The 16,423-nt window shown below is 40.4% G+C and overlaps 1 protein-coding gene across 2 annotated transcripts in view; it reads left to right on the forward strand.

Annotated features, from left to right (window-relative positions):
- Nucleotides 1-16,423, forward strand: part of LOC105671821 (uncharacterized) — a 305,353-nt gene that overhangs the window by 278,454 nt on the left and 10,476 nt on the right. For both annotated transcript variants that reach the window (XM_012366293.2, XM_012366291.2), the window contains 2 exons: nt 3,483-3,798; nt 7,709-7,911. In XM_012366293.2, coding sequence (XP_012221716.1) covers nt 3,483-3,798; nt 7,709-7,911 — 519 coding nt within the window. The remainder of the gene's footprint in view (nt 1-3,482; nt 3,799-7,708; nt 7,912-16,423) is intronic.

The raw sequence follows: 16,423 nt of genomic DNA on the forward strand, positions 1-16,423 counted from the left end.
TTATATACGATTGACTTTTAATTCAGTAATCTTGTTACTTTCTACATTTGTTTTATCCGTATTTTTAAATATTTTTATTTATTAGAAAAATTAACTTTGAACGAAACGTGCTTCGCATCGATGCAAACGTGTGACTATCTTTGACGTTGAGTCACGAGCCAAGCGCTTTATCTTCAACGCTCGCGCTGCGTCTAACTCGAGATCTATTCTCTCAGTCGACTCAAGCAGCCTCCCTTTTTCTTAGCGGATTAGCGAGGCCTCTTTTATCCGCCACCGGACACGCGAAGTGTTATAACCTCCGAACTCCCACTTATCTCTCTCAATCACCCTCCCGGCCTTGCGCGACCGGCGCGGCGATCTTTAGCAGCGAGGCATTAATGTCGGACGATTATCCCTCAATTTGGCGGATTCGAAAAAATCCACGGCACACTCTCTGCCCATAAATCGGCGGATTAACCCCGGCGTTTAACATTATCAATTACCCCCTGACGTTCCCTCGCGCGCGGCCGCGAAAGCGTCGGATACGTGTGTGCGCGAGAAAAAAAAAAAAGAAAGATCGACGGCAAAAGATCGCGGCGGAGGAGAAGACGAAGGTGAAACGGACAGAAAGGCGAAACATGCTAAGACCGCGTATTATTACCGCTAATGCTTAGGGTTAACTCTGTTGCTGGCGTGGGCGAGGCGATGATATAGTGGATGCGAGAGGGATGGTTCCACCGTAGGCACGATAATCAAGAAGCAAAAGAAGACGCGGGACGAATTTGAAACGCGCACTAAAATTTATGGTAATCGATAATTGGGAAACGTTAACATTAGCGAAAATAACGCGGTTACAGAAAACTACTTGAATGAAAAAATATGATTTAATACCAATCGAGAAGCATGTACGAATTATTGTACAAATGATTAAAAATACTATTATACAAAGTGAATAGAATATATAGCATAATACATTTAGTAAAAACTTATTAAATTTGTAAGGGACTGAATTTTCTTATGGTATAAATAGTGTAACACGGGAAGTGATAGGGAATTATTAATCTGAAATTAAACTAACCCAGATTATTTGCGCGCGATTGTTTTAATAGTTAATTTAACTTACCGGAAATCAATTCATTTTTGGAGGCATAATTAAACGATCGCGTCACATCAATTCAACGTCAGTCGCTTAAAAATTATATGCATTAATCAATATATTGTAATGTAAAAATTAACCACGCGCGACGGAAAAAGGAGTCGATAATAAGAAACGAACAGGGATAAAACGTGCAGAAGGTAACAACGGCCGAAGGTCTGTCAAATCGTTCCCGGTTGTGACGACTGCGCACCCCATTAGATAGCGAAGATCATAGGTCTCAACTAGAACTACGAGAAGAGTTAATGGCCCTAACGAGACGTCCAGAACGAGACTTTGGCGGAGGGGAAGGAGGGGGAAAAGTGTGCGAACCAACAGCTAATTAAGCGAAGCTATACGCCCGGCGCACAGAAATTGCGGTTAATAATATCGCTGTCGTGATTCGACAGATTGAATTCGTAATGATCCTCAATTCGATTCTGGAGTGCCTCGCCGCATGAATAGATGAAGGCATGAATACATCTATCTGAAAAGCTTTTTTGTTTATTATTTTCTCTAGTAATTTTATTAAATACTTAAAATAATGCAATTATATCAATTTCGCGTATGTCGAACGATTCGAGGGAATTTTAATGAAGAATATGAACTTGGCAGTTTTGCACAATCAAAGTTACACAGCGCTATGTTTGCTGATAGTTATACTTATTAACAAGCAATTTATCGTCGCGTAACGAGGTGAGCTTGTGAGCAAATTATGATTTTACGTCAATTATGGAGGACGATCGAGACGGTAACTTTTCTAATCAAATGAAAGGCATGCGCGGTCAAAATATTATCAGCAATGCGATCGACAATGTGCTTGCATCTTCCCGTTCGATCACGCGAATGTATTGGCGCCGCTAACGTGACTATTAATTAGTAACAGTAATGTCACGGATATTTAACATGCTTGTCGGGCCAGCTCGCACAAATCGCAAGAAGTGCGAGCAAGGTGCAGCGGCCGCGGTGTCAACGGGTCGAAGGTCATCGAAACTCCCCGGATGGCGAAGTAAATTGCAATGTTCCATGTAACGCGGTAATAAACAGTGCCCGGTAACTTTTAGAAAGACGCAGAAATGTACGTAGAAACGTTGAGCGGAAAGGAAAAACGTGGATACGATTCGCAGTAAATACAGCGATAATAAAATTCCGCGGAAACCGCGATCGGAGGCGGATTCATTTATATCATGTCCGACGAATCCGCCGTAATGATGAATGGAGTGTCTTAAATCAGACCGATCTCGTGCCGTTTCGTAAGAAGAAATTATAAAGCCATTTATAACACGCGGTCGCGCAAGGCTCGCATCTTGGAAAGGGATTCGCGCGCAAGAAACGTTTGCGTTTCTTCGCTACGTTGATTTATTCGCGGGAGAATTGCGCGAGCTGCATCGTGCTCGTCTGGCATCGACCTTCGATCCTCGATCGCTGATGGATCGAGGGCACGGTACCGTGACTGCTACGGCACGTTCGCACAAAGTGGCAAACACACATCGTACACGAAAGAAATTATTACACGTCAGTCGCTGCTCCCATTATTCGCTCGCGTCTCTTCGGGACACCGTGATTCGCGACTTTACTTTTCAGCAATAATAATAGTAATTACTCGGAATATGTTACGCTCCACGCAAGGTGTGAGAGATACCGCGTAATTATGTAAAATACCGTAATCAGTTGGGCGGCAAATGATACCGGTTCTCGGAAATGGGTTTCCAATCTATAAAGACAGCTTCTCTCTCTCCTTTAAACGGGAATATCCTTCTCCATAATTCGATCGCTTAGAAAATCAATATTGACATTCCCATCGTTATGCAATGAATTACGTTTTCTATTAAATCGAGAAACTTCTCTCATATAAATCTTAGCTTAGATTAATAATGTATTTAACTATATAAATTTCCGCCGTCGTAAATTTTTCAGTGGATAATTGATATTAAATATTGTTAAATGTTAAAGCGATTGATTTGGTATTTCTGAATAAATAATTTATATTAATGGCGAAATTCTATTTTTTTTTTTAATTTTTCTCTCGCTGAGTCACACATTTGAGTCACATTTTCTCAACGATAATCAAATGCAAGAAGTATGATGGATATCTTTCTTTTAATGAAAGAAAAAAAAAGATGGCATTGGGATTGAGTCTATATTGCCAGCAAGTGCATTATCTCTTGTAAAATTGTTTTCTACAGTTCGCGCTTTTAAATTGTTTTCGTTTTAAAATTCTTAACCACTTGTGTGTAAGTGTATGTGTATGTATGTGTGCATGTGTATGACCGCAATGTATGAGCTCAGGTCCGTGGGTTTGCTAAGCCTAAATGACTGTGCGGTTCAGCCTGCGGGAATATGACGAATACTTCTGTTTCTTTTGCAGTGTCACCATCTTTGGGCGAAGCAGCGTGGGACAGAAATCGCGACCGCGATCGAAGCCGGGAGAGAAACCGGGAGAGGGTGCGAGAGAGGGGCAACGAGAATGAGAGGGAACGGCAGCAGGAACGAGAACCTGCGATGAGGGAGAGGGAGGCGCGGGATCGGGAAAGGGAGCGCGATCGCGATAGAGACAGACAAAGGGACAGGGAGAGGGACCGGGAGAGAGATGTGTCGGTCTGCGTGATGGAGCCACCCGATCCCGTCTTCGTTTCCTCTTCCGCGACCCTTCTCGCGTTGCAGAGGATAAAGGAGGCTTCTCTGTAAGTATTATTATTCACCTGTTGCGTCCCACCTAAACAAGTGTGTATCTTGTGTTGCGTAAAAGCTACGGAGAACGTCGAGGAGGATCACGTTAAAATTACACGCTGGATGCAGTATAATTAAGACGAGCGTGTATAATAAAAGTCAGTGATTAATTGGTAATTAATATCGCCACATGATCGCACAGCGAATTTGCTTCACGGACAATGCGAGTGTAATTTAATGTCTTGCTGCAGAGACTCTTATGATTCTAATTAAAGGAATTTTCACGCATATATATATTCACAATGACTGTTATTAACATAATTATATCAGAAATCTCGCGTATTAATGTGCATTAAATAAAATACAAGGTAATTGCGAAAATTTTTGGATGAATGGCATAATTCTTGTATAAAATCGATAATGGAAATTAACACTTGAATCTGAAATTCGTTGAAATGTTAGAATGAAGACATACAGAATAAGCGCACAAGAGCGCAGAAATATGCGTACCTACATGCCAAACTTACTGTTAAATACAAACACTGACTTTATTATCAATTTACAATCGATCGAAAACAGCAGGACATCGCTCACGCCGCTGATGCTTACATACAGTCGTATTTCATCGAATGCATAAGCACGTCCAGGGTTAATAGGACAAGATCGTGCGCCCGCTGTAAATCTCGTTTAATTTGCTCTCGCCGCGCGCCCGCGCGACTGTCGTTTCCATTGTGTCCGGGTCTCCCGATCCATCTCCCATATAGAAACCACTCTGACATACATTAGGAAACATAGTAATCTCGTGACACCCGGCGCACGCTAACAAACCTCATTTTACACGTGCCGTCACGATTTCTTTCGAGCACGCGTCTAAGTAATTTCGACTCGCTCCTTTCGCCCAATTAGCGTGACATCGATCCATTACGTTCTTTGCAAATCATTGTCTATACAAGCGTACTGCGCACTTTTTAAGCGCGATTTTAGAGAACCGAAGATAAGGAAATCTATCAGTAACTTAAAACTGTGAAAGCGATATGCCAAGCAAAAATCCTTTTCGTTTAACATTTATAAAATAATTATATACAGTTTCTCGTTATTAGAGTTTTTATCTGACCTTGTTTTATCACGACGGACCACATATAACAAAGAAATGACTGCAATCACGTTTGATATAAATTTTAATTCGTCTTTTGTATGTACATTTCTGTTTCTTTGTTTAGACGTCGAGTGTAAGACTCGAATGGACACGAGTACATTCGCACGGATACTGGTACCCGCATGTCAGTACCATCCGTAGAGGAAATCCGCAACGAATACGCGCGTAATACTTTACAACAAATATACTTGCCAGCCGTTCTTGCCTATCAGATTGTCGAATTTTACAATGACCAGTTCAGCCGATGAACAGTTTAGATTTTCTCATTATACCGTTAGTTACTTGATTATAACAAAGCTCGTTTTCAAGCGGTACTTTTCAAACTTTACTAACCATACACGTTAATTTTTATGCGACTGATATACAAATGTCAACTGTCACTAAACTGGGATTTATCAATTTTTGGTTGTCACGAAAAAATTTTGTAACTGCGCGTCTTTTTTTTTACTTGTTAGTCTGATAGTTTTTCATATAAATTACATTGTGTGATATATTTTGCATGGCTTGTTAACATGCTATTTTTTACTTGCTAATACAATACTTTATAAATTGTGACAGCAAAATGGTCAGGAAAATCTGTTTGTACTGGAATACAGTGAATAATTAATTTCCTATGACGTTTATATCTCGATAGTGTGAAATACGAGCGAACAAAGACACATTGGTACTTTCTGAAGGGTGGTTTGAGGCAGACGCGAGCCGGATTATCGCGACTGGAAACGGATTTATGTCAGTTCGCGCAACACGCCGTTCTAGTTTATAGCGCGCACGGTACGACGAGCCCTCACATGGTTTCGATGAAATATGGCGCGGCTAAGGACGACGTCAGTGGTACCGATAGCATTTTATCGGCTAGCTTGAAGCTCTGTGAATCCTCGATCGCGATCCAAATGGCATAGATCGGTATCATCGCGTAATTTATGTTTCGATGAGTTTATATAAAATATCGTTGCCTGATAGTTTATCTTTCACTGATAATAAAATTGTAATGATAAAATAAGCAGAGAGAGAAAGAGAGAAATTGGATCACGTTTATTTTTTAAATAAGCGTGTTGAGATCATTGGAAGATATTCTATTCGTTCTGAAGTTTCGTAGACTTGCATAATCGATTTAGATTTTCTATCTACATTCAATCTTACATGATCAATCCTAGATTTTAGATTGATTAAGATTAAATGTTTGTCGATGTTTATCTGGTATTTATTCGCAAGTGATCCGCGGGTGATATGTTGCGCTATGCCAAATTGATCGGTACTAATACGGCACGATCTAAGAAACACGAGCCGATCTGCATCGTTACCACGTACGAGTTTCGCGAAAAAACAAGTCCTACTAGAATTCAGTGTGTCAAGTTGAGATTGATCGAACTAGCCTGATACGCTTTTCTTGTTTCCATCGATCCGATCAGTTCGGTGTCATTCGACCGATTGCGCGCTTTCGAGGAATTCCTCGGTTTTTCGACTACTTACCGAAAAAGGCGCTCCGATTCGAAACGAAAACTACATCATAAATGACATGTCGCTAGAAATTGGTACATTCAATTGAACGAAAAAGCAATGCTTTAACAATACTGAAAAAATTACGCGTACTCTAATTTAAATTAAATAAAAAAATTATTAATTCAGGTTTTTGCTGTTAGAACGAATAAATTTTATAGTCTGTTGTAAGACTCATAACATTGAAAGATCGCCAATTTTAATTATTATCTCTTTTTTATGTTTCTTTAATGAATTTTTATTGTAAAAAAAATATGTAAGTTTTTGATATTTTTTCTAAAATCGTCTTCAATAGATTTAGGCCAGTTTCACAAAAATATAAAAGAAAATTGCACAAAAAAATCATCAGACTTTAAATTGGAAAGTAAATAAAATCAGATTAAATTGAATATTGAATTTATAAGTATCAAAAATTTGTAATTATATCCTTTGCTGTCGTAAAAAAAGAGTGAGAGATTATCTGTCACAGAACACGCGATCGAGTCTGCGACGCAAAACGACTGATGAAGACGTCTCGGTGAGGATGACCATACTGGAATTGATATTGGTAGCGGGTGCACGAACGTCAACATTTCTTGTTTCTCGTTTGCTCGTCGTAATCAATGTCATCTCGAGTATATAGTGTATAGTTATGAGTATCGGGCGGCAATCAGGCGTAAAAAAGTGCGCGATCCCAGAGCTGATCCTTTCATAATTCGCGATATGTCGCGTTATATAGCCCGCGTTTGATTTCTTTTGACGAAATAGTATTTTTCATACCGTCTCGGTTGTTTCACTTTGAACGATATTTTCTGCCTTCCATATGTGCTTCGATCGAAAGTTTATCACTCGGCAAGTTTTTTGATCGTATAAAGCGGAAAACTAAATCAAATCGTGACTGTCGATATCATAATTTTTTTCAGAAATAAATATGTTAGGAATAAATTATGCAATTAAAATACCGTTTTGAAAATAATCGCTTTATAGTATATAATACTATCATAATTTCATACGCAATTTGCTTGTATAATTTGGATTCCTTTTTATTTCTGAAATTTTCTCAATAAGCTCCTTGTTCTTATATTTTACTTATGTTAATTTCTTTAGATCGTAAAATTTATTTATATACAGAAAATATATTTCTGTAAAAAAAATTATTACAAAAAATCGGGATGCAGAAGAGAGAGAGAGAGAGAGAGTGTAGAATAACTAAATAGCTCTTATGAAATATTTTCGCTTGAATCTACGAACATCATTTTTAACCCTTTGCGATTTTAATTGTCTAATTACAGCGTGTTCCATAAACGCCCGGCGTTAGCAGCGGGCATCGGATTGGGCGGTAGAGGAAACGCTGGTGTTGGCGGCAGTTTAAGTGTCGACAGCGAATGCGGCGACGCGTTGAAAAAACGCAAAGTTCATAGATGCGATGTCGCCGGCTGCGACAAAGTTTATACGAAGAGCTCGCATCTCAAGGCGCACAAGAGGACCCACACCGGTGAGTTAATTGAAAAAGTTTCACTTTGATTTTATTAGGCTTTAATCTGGCCGAATATCTCGATAGTGTAAAAAGAATAACTCGTGTCTACAGTTTTCTCGATAAGTAATTTATGCGTCTATATTTTTACATCTGTTTGAATTACTATTATCAAAAATAATATTTTTCTCCGATTATTCTGCATAGTTCAAGTTATATTTAGATCGACATATACCGTGGGAAATCTGCATAAAATATGCAGATTGTAAAGATACAAAAGGCCACTATATCACTATAAGCTACTGAATGTAGAAGCAAAAAATTAATTGAATTACATATCTTTGTATCATAAATCTCTTTACTTCACCACACGATTAAAAACTATTCAACATGTCTTACTGGAACTTCAGTTGAGAAAGCTAATCAAGATCGAATAAATCAATCGATTCAGAGAAACAAACGCGCTGCAATCTCGATGATCGTTATATGCGATCGTGATTCACGCGCGTGCGTCAGCGATTGTTGAAACGATTACGCGCTTCGTCATTTTAACTTCGATCCCTTCTCTCCCTTCGCATGTGCAGTTTCGCTAGGTATGTTATTGTTTCGCGCAGTGTGAGCTTCTCGCTCAAAGCAGCATTAATCTGCACCTAGATAGAAATATGCCAGAATATCTGAAATCAGCGACCGTCTAGTATGTGGAAAAAAGTTGACAAAAAAAGAATTTAATTGCCGTGCAATTACGTATCGTGCATAGACACATAGTTAGACCCTTGTTTCGCACGACAGCATGATGCTTTCGGTGTGAGCGGACATGGAAATCTCTTCTGCTTGGCGAAGAAACTTTGCTACGTACAGATTGGAGTCATTATCTCCGTCTTCCCACGTGAAATCGACGCGAAACTCACAATCTCGTTACCAAATATCGCCGTAAGATTTGTGTCGATAATAATAATGTTTAACTTAAGTGTACGACCGGTAGTTAATGACCTGTCGTCCAGCTGGGTCAAGTACTCGGTACTCACGGTAAATCATTAGTCATCGGACATTCCTTCAGTATCCACGAGACCGAGGCTGCCGCGCGAACAAGGTGCTCAAAACGGACGCGGTAACCGGTAGTTGCTCGCCGCGAGATTTACGAGTAGCAAACTCGAGAAATAGCTGTCCGATATCAATAGCGAGGTACTTCTGAAAATCAATCTTCCACGATAAGCGCAAGTTTGTTCGATTACGGAGGATCTTTCGTATTTTATGGGAGAAGGAATTTAATAACGATTCTTGATCCAACTTGTGCGCGCTTTACGGACTTAGACTCTAGGATGTGACTCTCTTGTGCGAGCTACAGGATAACAGATAAGAGGCACACATGGCATGGCGTGGCGCCGTGCTATCCTTCGCCAGGACTTTTCGCGCGCGTGATCCGCGACCCGCCGGGGTCAAAGTTCGCCGACATTCGCACGCCACGAGAGCGCGAGAGCCCCGCGGAAATTCGATACCGTTCTTAAGCGTCGCCGAGGAGATGCCTCTGTCCAGTGAGAATTCGCACTTTTACACGCTTTCGTACGGGCGCCCTCGCGTATAGATGTACAACTCTGGCCATTTATTATCGCGTCACGAGAACTTGGAAGAGATCGCGCCGTTCCGTTCTATTCCATTCCGTACTTGACCGTGTGCATACACAACCCGATGTGGCGCGGCGCGGTTGCTTCAGGAATTTCCGGTGGATAGGTACCTTCGTGAAGGCATCGCCGCCGTCTGGTGAAGGCAGAGGCGGCGGGGAGAGGGCGTGGTCGTGAGAACCAGGATCTTTTGTCTGGTCCATGCTTCAACTGAGACGTGGCGCAACCGCGGTGCTCAACCCAGAGACGTTCGTTGGAATCCCCCCCGAGATCTTTTATTGGGTCAATCTCCATAAACTTGAGATTTTTTGGACAAATTTTCAACCAAATAAACCATTTATCTTTTGATCAATGAACGATGTACATTCCATTATTGTTAAAATCGAAAATGTTATAAAATTGTTTAAATTAATACGTGCTATTATAATATTTGACTGTTATGTGTGCGATCTTTACACTCAAATTCTTAATTACTTAAAATTTTCATTATATCCATTATTTTTTTTTGTTGCTACATTTTAACATGCGTATTCAGCGCTAAATATGCCACAAACGGATTAATACGAGCGGAGGACCGCTCGTATTTTTTATTTCACAAGTCATCTTTATGCTCCAGTTCCTTCTCGTTACTCCGACTTCGCGGGGAGAAACTCGCAACGTATAGATTGGAACATGCTTCGCGCATTAGGATGCCATTATGGTAAACGAAATCCTTTCCACTATGGCTTTACGAAACTCTCTCGGTGCGCGGTGATCGGTAAATGAAAGGCCATTACTTGACAGTCCCGACCGTCGTATGCGCTTTGTTTCGACTGATAATTGTTTCAACGGCCGGTTTATTGTCGGTTCGTAGCGGCAAACCACCGCCGCCACCGCCCATCCATCATTCTAACGCCACGGCATCGTGCCGCCATCGAGGTATTCTTAGCAAAGCGGATACAAGCCGGTATACTGAATGTGGGAAATGCCAATCATTGATTACCGTCATTTCTACCATTCCGCGGTATAACTCGCTCGCAAATCGCGCGATCATGACCGCCGTTGCGAAGCCAGCGGGAGCGATTGTAAAATTGTCCCCGTTCGGGAAATAACAGCCTGCTAGTTTTCAGCGGCTCGTAACTTCAGGAAACTTTGCATATTAAATATTATGCTTTACGAGTCGTTCGGTTGCATAACTATCTTCCTCATTGCTATTTGTGTTGGAATAAAATATTCATTTTTTTTTTAAACACGATAGTTACGTGCTATAAAATCTACAAAAGGATTTCTAGAATTCTACATGTGGTATATGCTTCTTATTATTGATTATCATTTTTAGCTTTTCCCAGATTCATCGGGATATACACTGCACGAATAGTAATAAATTCAATTGAATTATAATTTGAAATTATGACGTACAGAAAACTTTTCGATAAAATAAGTAGCGGGCCAAAGGGTGAATCGTAATCAACGATATTAATTGCCTATGCGCGAGATTATGCGTCTTGTTCGACGTTGTTCATATTACGCGCCTCATTGACGACGTAACGGAACAATAACAGCTTAATATTACTTCTAATATCGACGAATAGCGGCGTATCCTGACGCACGTTGTTGCGTGTAACGAGAGTTGCATTACAGGTAGAGAATCATAGCTCATTATGAGCACACGGTAAATCGCCCTTGCACGATCATATGGTGAGAGATGTTTCCTACGCCCATTAACGTATACATAAAATTCCTTATCCGCTTGTGAGAAATCGCATAGCAACATTGTATCTACGGGGTATCTCTAATTATCGCATTTCCCTCGGCGGATGATTCCGCGTGAGTTAAGAAACGCCTGCCGTTTCTTTTAAAAGCATCATTATTTTTTTTTCTATGCCAGAGTTTTCCGCCAGTCACGATTTTGATTGAGTCAAAAGAATTCTTAACGAGACGTGTAATTAAATGGGGAGCGATATAAATTTAAGTTTATTTACAATTATGAATTTAGGCCGTTCAGTAATACGCGTGGGAAAGAGGGAAAGAGCGCGAATTCTATATTAAAGATACTAATGGCGCGACTTCTATTATATATTTATAAATCTTAATAAAGCCAATTATATTTTATTCTTCGCAATTACATGCCATTACTCATCGATCGCTCATTGAAATCGTTGCATAATTAAAATGCCGTTCTGGCATGTCATTAGTGTTTTATATTAATTCCATTCTATTTAATAATTATCGATTTTATAATTATCGTTGCGTCCAAATTATTCGCGATATTCTCCGTAACAAAAAATTGAAACCGATCGGAAAAAACGTTAGAGGCTGAGAATCACTGTGCTCGCGTATCAGAATACAGGCTCGGTGTCAGCCGACTGGCGTGACCCGTGATAGACAGGAGGAGGTTTGGTGAGACCTCGTGTATTAATTAAGGCGAATTAGCCTTGGCGTAAGCCGGACAACGTCAGCCGATCGGTTCCGTGTATCGAAGGATACGCCGATCATCATAGGCAGAGCTCGCTTTGTAGATTTCTCTAGCGAGTGTGGTGGTAGTGCCTCGCGTACCCTGTTATTAACAATGCACTTATGCACTAATGCCGAAGGCTGCGATTACCTTCGCTGGGTTAACGATTTCCTGATGAGCACGCTTCTCCGCATTGTTCTCGCTGATCGTTGCAAATCGTTGTTGCAAATTGTCGTTGCTCTCTTTCCCGCAAAACAGTTTCCCATAATCTTAGCTGCAATATTCACTGTCGGCCCGACTTTCATGCTCGATAGTCTTCGTAATAATAATGACAATGCTCCGCCTCTCCGCTCGTTGATTTGTTACGTACGAAGGGATGATTTGAGAACTTGATAAATTCAAGTCGTCATTAAGCGCGCCGCGACATTAACGCGAATTCACGATGTAATTTAGTAATCGAGGAGTTCGCAGCATATCCATATTTGCGAAGCAAATCCATCATTTTTGCAGTTGGCGTAAAAATATTAAGTTTTATTTAAAACTTGAAACTCTTTAAAAGCAATATCACAAGTTGTGGACTTGCTTGATTCAATTATTAATACTAGTGATTATGAGTAAATTATTGAACTAAATGATTTTCAAATTTGAATATTTCCTTATTATTGCGTTAAAGAAACATTTTATTCGTCAAGAAAAACGAATTCAATTGCGCGCTTTAAAAGTGAAATAAATTATTCGTATAAATTATTCGTACGTGATTTGAAGATGCATCGAGAACGCTCGGAATCTCATTACAGTCTGACATCACGTGAACGTTGCATCTACAAACGACACGCTTTATTTTTTTCTCCCCTTAGCGTTCTAGTCGAGAGAGCTGTTAGTTCGCTCCTCATTACCAACACGCATCGTGTCGCTTAACTATGCGTCGGAGCAACTTTCTCACGTGCTGCGATATGATAATTATATGCCTCGCGCCGCAAATGTCTCGAAGCGTACAGCTTCGTTAACTGATACTCGAACGGTAGATCCGCAAGATATGTTACGCAAGTTGCCTAATTTACGCGTTCAGCGATCTCGTAATACGGCTATTGTGGCAAATATTCTGTACAGTGTGACATTGTAATAGCTCGGTTCTTTTCGTAAAGAAGATTAATGCAATTTATTTGAATGAAAAAGAAAAGTTTAAAATGTCTTCATTGTCGTATAGTTTGGAGTTACGTCAAGTAACATCTTGTTTATGTATCGCGTTGCAGTTATGATACTATACTGTCCTCAAAGTTTCGCTCTGCGTGACTCCAGCGGGCTTGTCTCAAGATAAATAGGCTCATCTATCTCGCTATCTGAAGTGTAACAAAGGACGGGACACGCCGTGATGCGATAATTAAACAATGTCTCTGCGTACTTTCCTACGCGCGTGATAAATAGATCGTGTGCATCTGCATCATAAAAAAAGCGGTGCATTGCGACGAGGTTAATGATCGTATCACTTCGTTAGGGGCTCTATAAAATGTACGAGTATAATATAAGAACATAAAGAATGAGATATGATATCATCTGGGCAAGCTATAAAACTATTAGAAACACTTAACTGCGTGTGAAGTAAAGTATAAAGAGCATTCTTCATAAATTCGCGTATTTTACGGGCATTTTTTTTTTACTAACTCTTGCCTTTTAACTCTTGTCTTTTGCGTAAATAAAACTTTGCAAATTTTCTTCATCGATTTCCAGAATCAATAAACTACGTACAAAATGCTATACAACTCTATGAAGTTGTATACGTATGATCAATCAGTGATTTTTATCATATTGGACGCACGATGTACACGGTTCCTTAAATTATATAAATATTTTTTTTATTTCGCGAACTTTTGTGCGCGAATACACACGTGTTAAACTCACTATTACGGTTAAGTAATTACGCGCCGGGAAAAGGAAGACAACCAATGGGGGAGATAACGCGATGTTAATCTATGGCGCAATAAACGCACGGACCGTGCGCAAAAATGCGATCGAAATGCATTAATAACGGGCGAACTAATGCGACGTTCGATCGTTGCCCATCGGCCGATATTACGCGCATACGGCTCGTAAATGAACTAATTACTCACGATTGCGCAACAACAACGCGCGCGAGCGCGAGTTCCTTCCCTGTCATTAGTCGTTCGCATATCCCGGGCAGAATTGCGCAATAATACTCGCCCGATGGGCGTCGAGACGTTAAAACGGCCGATTTAGATCTACCGCGGCGAGCGTGTCTTCGATCATCCGCGCCCCGCCGCTTCGATTCCACCACTAAGGCTCAATCCTTTCCAATCGCGCGCGCGCGCGCGTCGAGCGCGGAAAACAACCTGCCGTTCCCTCGCGTCGCGCGTCTTTAATTACGCCGGCTTTCAGGACTACGTCGTTAATTACCGTTCGGTAATTAGCCCCGCGGTACCGTCAAAAAGGTGACGTTAATATTCCGAAGTGACTGGGTTTCTTTTTCTCTTTCTTTCTCCCGCGATACGGCGGTACTACGGTTGTTACGGACAATGCAACGTTAACTATCAGCGCCGCGATAACGACGGCAATCCATTTTCCGAGGAATCGCGAGCGCGCATTATTCTATTATCCCGGACATGAACACAATGGGATAAACCGTGACGAAAGATAAAGTGTCTTCGTAGAAAAAAAATATAACGCTTCTTTTGCATATCAGAATTTCGCCATCTACGCGGAAAGTCGCCACGCAGAGAGGCGCACCGAAGGCGTGATTCTTCGCCGATCTCACGGCGATTTTCCCCCCTTCGTGCGTCGCGGTAATTAAAACGTCCGATTTATAAAGATTAATCGTCTCTAATGCGTAATAATAAATGTGCGTTACTCTGCCTCGTCTCTCACCGGGCCGCGGCTCACGCCCCACTGACGCGATAATTGTTCCGGCCGTGCCTTAACACCGGCCATTTGCAAGGGCAAATACCAAATTAAGGGTTAAGCATCGGATCCCCATCTCTTCCGTCTGATCCACGCGGTAATAACACTCCTTGTCTTGACCCGCCTGTGACTTACAACCCACAAGCGAGCAGCTTCGCTCGATCTGTCGGGGATTCGCGAACCGGGGAACGCAAATATATCGATCAAACCGCGGCGCGGTTTCCACGAGATCGGGATGAGAAGAGACGGCACGTCGTCGCCTCCGTCGCTCAATCGTGCCGGCCATTACCCGGGCTTAGCCGGTCGCGGTTAATGGGATCGCGCACCGGGCACCTGATCGTAACGTTCGATTCGCCAGTCCGTCTTCGTCTCGCGCTGCACGAAGCGGTTGAACTTGATGGCGATTACGTCATCGGCGATAGTGCCGTTTCCATGGTACATTTCAAGCGCACGAAGCAATTCCTCGCCTTGCTTCGACGTTTCGTCCCTATATTGTGGAATCACGCGGTACTCTGTGTAATCATTCTGCAGCGGAATATAATGCATTTATATAATATTATTATAAAGGATCGAAATAATTTTAAGAATAAAAAAATTAATATTTAATATTAACGATCTATACATATGGAATCCTGTAAAGTCTTCTATTCTATTTACGCTGTTTATTCTGTTTTTATTTATACCAAAATTACATTTTTGTTCGCTTTCTACAGTATATAGCAAAAATGTAACTTGTTGGTTGATGCACATATGCAAATTAGCACGTTATTGCCAGAAATTAATAGATGCTGGATGCACTCTTATATGCACTGATATATTCGACCCGTGTGAATCACAAAGTTTACGGGTGCAATTCATATTATCAGTTGGATGATATAAGCAATAGTTATATTCGTCAAAATAGATTTTACTTCGCACACATTTTTGCGCTGTATAAACGATGAAAATTTTTATTAATTTTCAGATTATTACCAATTGTTTGTGTAAACAAAGAATAATATAATGACACAAAATGTGAGAACTTACATGTTTTTACAGTGGAATTTTGTAATGCAATTAAGCTAGTAATGACTATTATCATAAATACTTTGTTGTACGCCATGATAAACTTCTATACGATTTTAGCGATACTCTAGTTTCGATGATGAATTCTTTTTGAAAGAAATACGCATAAAAGATTATTATATAGGACTGCTGTATCTATATTTCGTGACATTTGTACTTTATTCTCTTTTTTTGTTTCTTTCTGTCTCTCTCTCTGACGTATTTTAGGCCACACAAGCGATAAAAATGCATTGGACACGTAAATTTGATTTAAGTGATATCTGTATGATAATAAAACCATGAGAATCTCACGTTCATATAATAATATTGCGTCAGATCACGTAAGTATCATTGCCTACTTAAAATATATTCGTAAAAATATATCATTTTGTCATAAATTGCACGTTAAAATCAAATAAATAAATTTACTAATTTATTAATTTAAAATTTACTAATAGTGTTAATGAGAATTTAAATATATATTTAATGTGCATTTAATGAACTGTGTAATTAAAAATTGCTA

The sequence above is a fragment of the Linepithema humile genome, chromosome 6 (assembly GCF_040581485.1).
Source record: "Linepithema humile isolate Giens D197 chromosome 6, Lhum_UNIL_v1.0, whole genome shotgun sequence".
NCBI classification, from domain to species: domain Eukaryota; kingdom Metazoa; phylum Arthropoda; class Insecta; order Hymenoptera; family Formicidae; genus Linepithema; species Linepithema humile.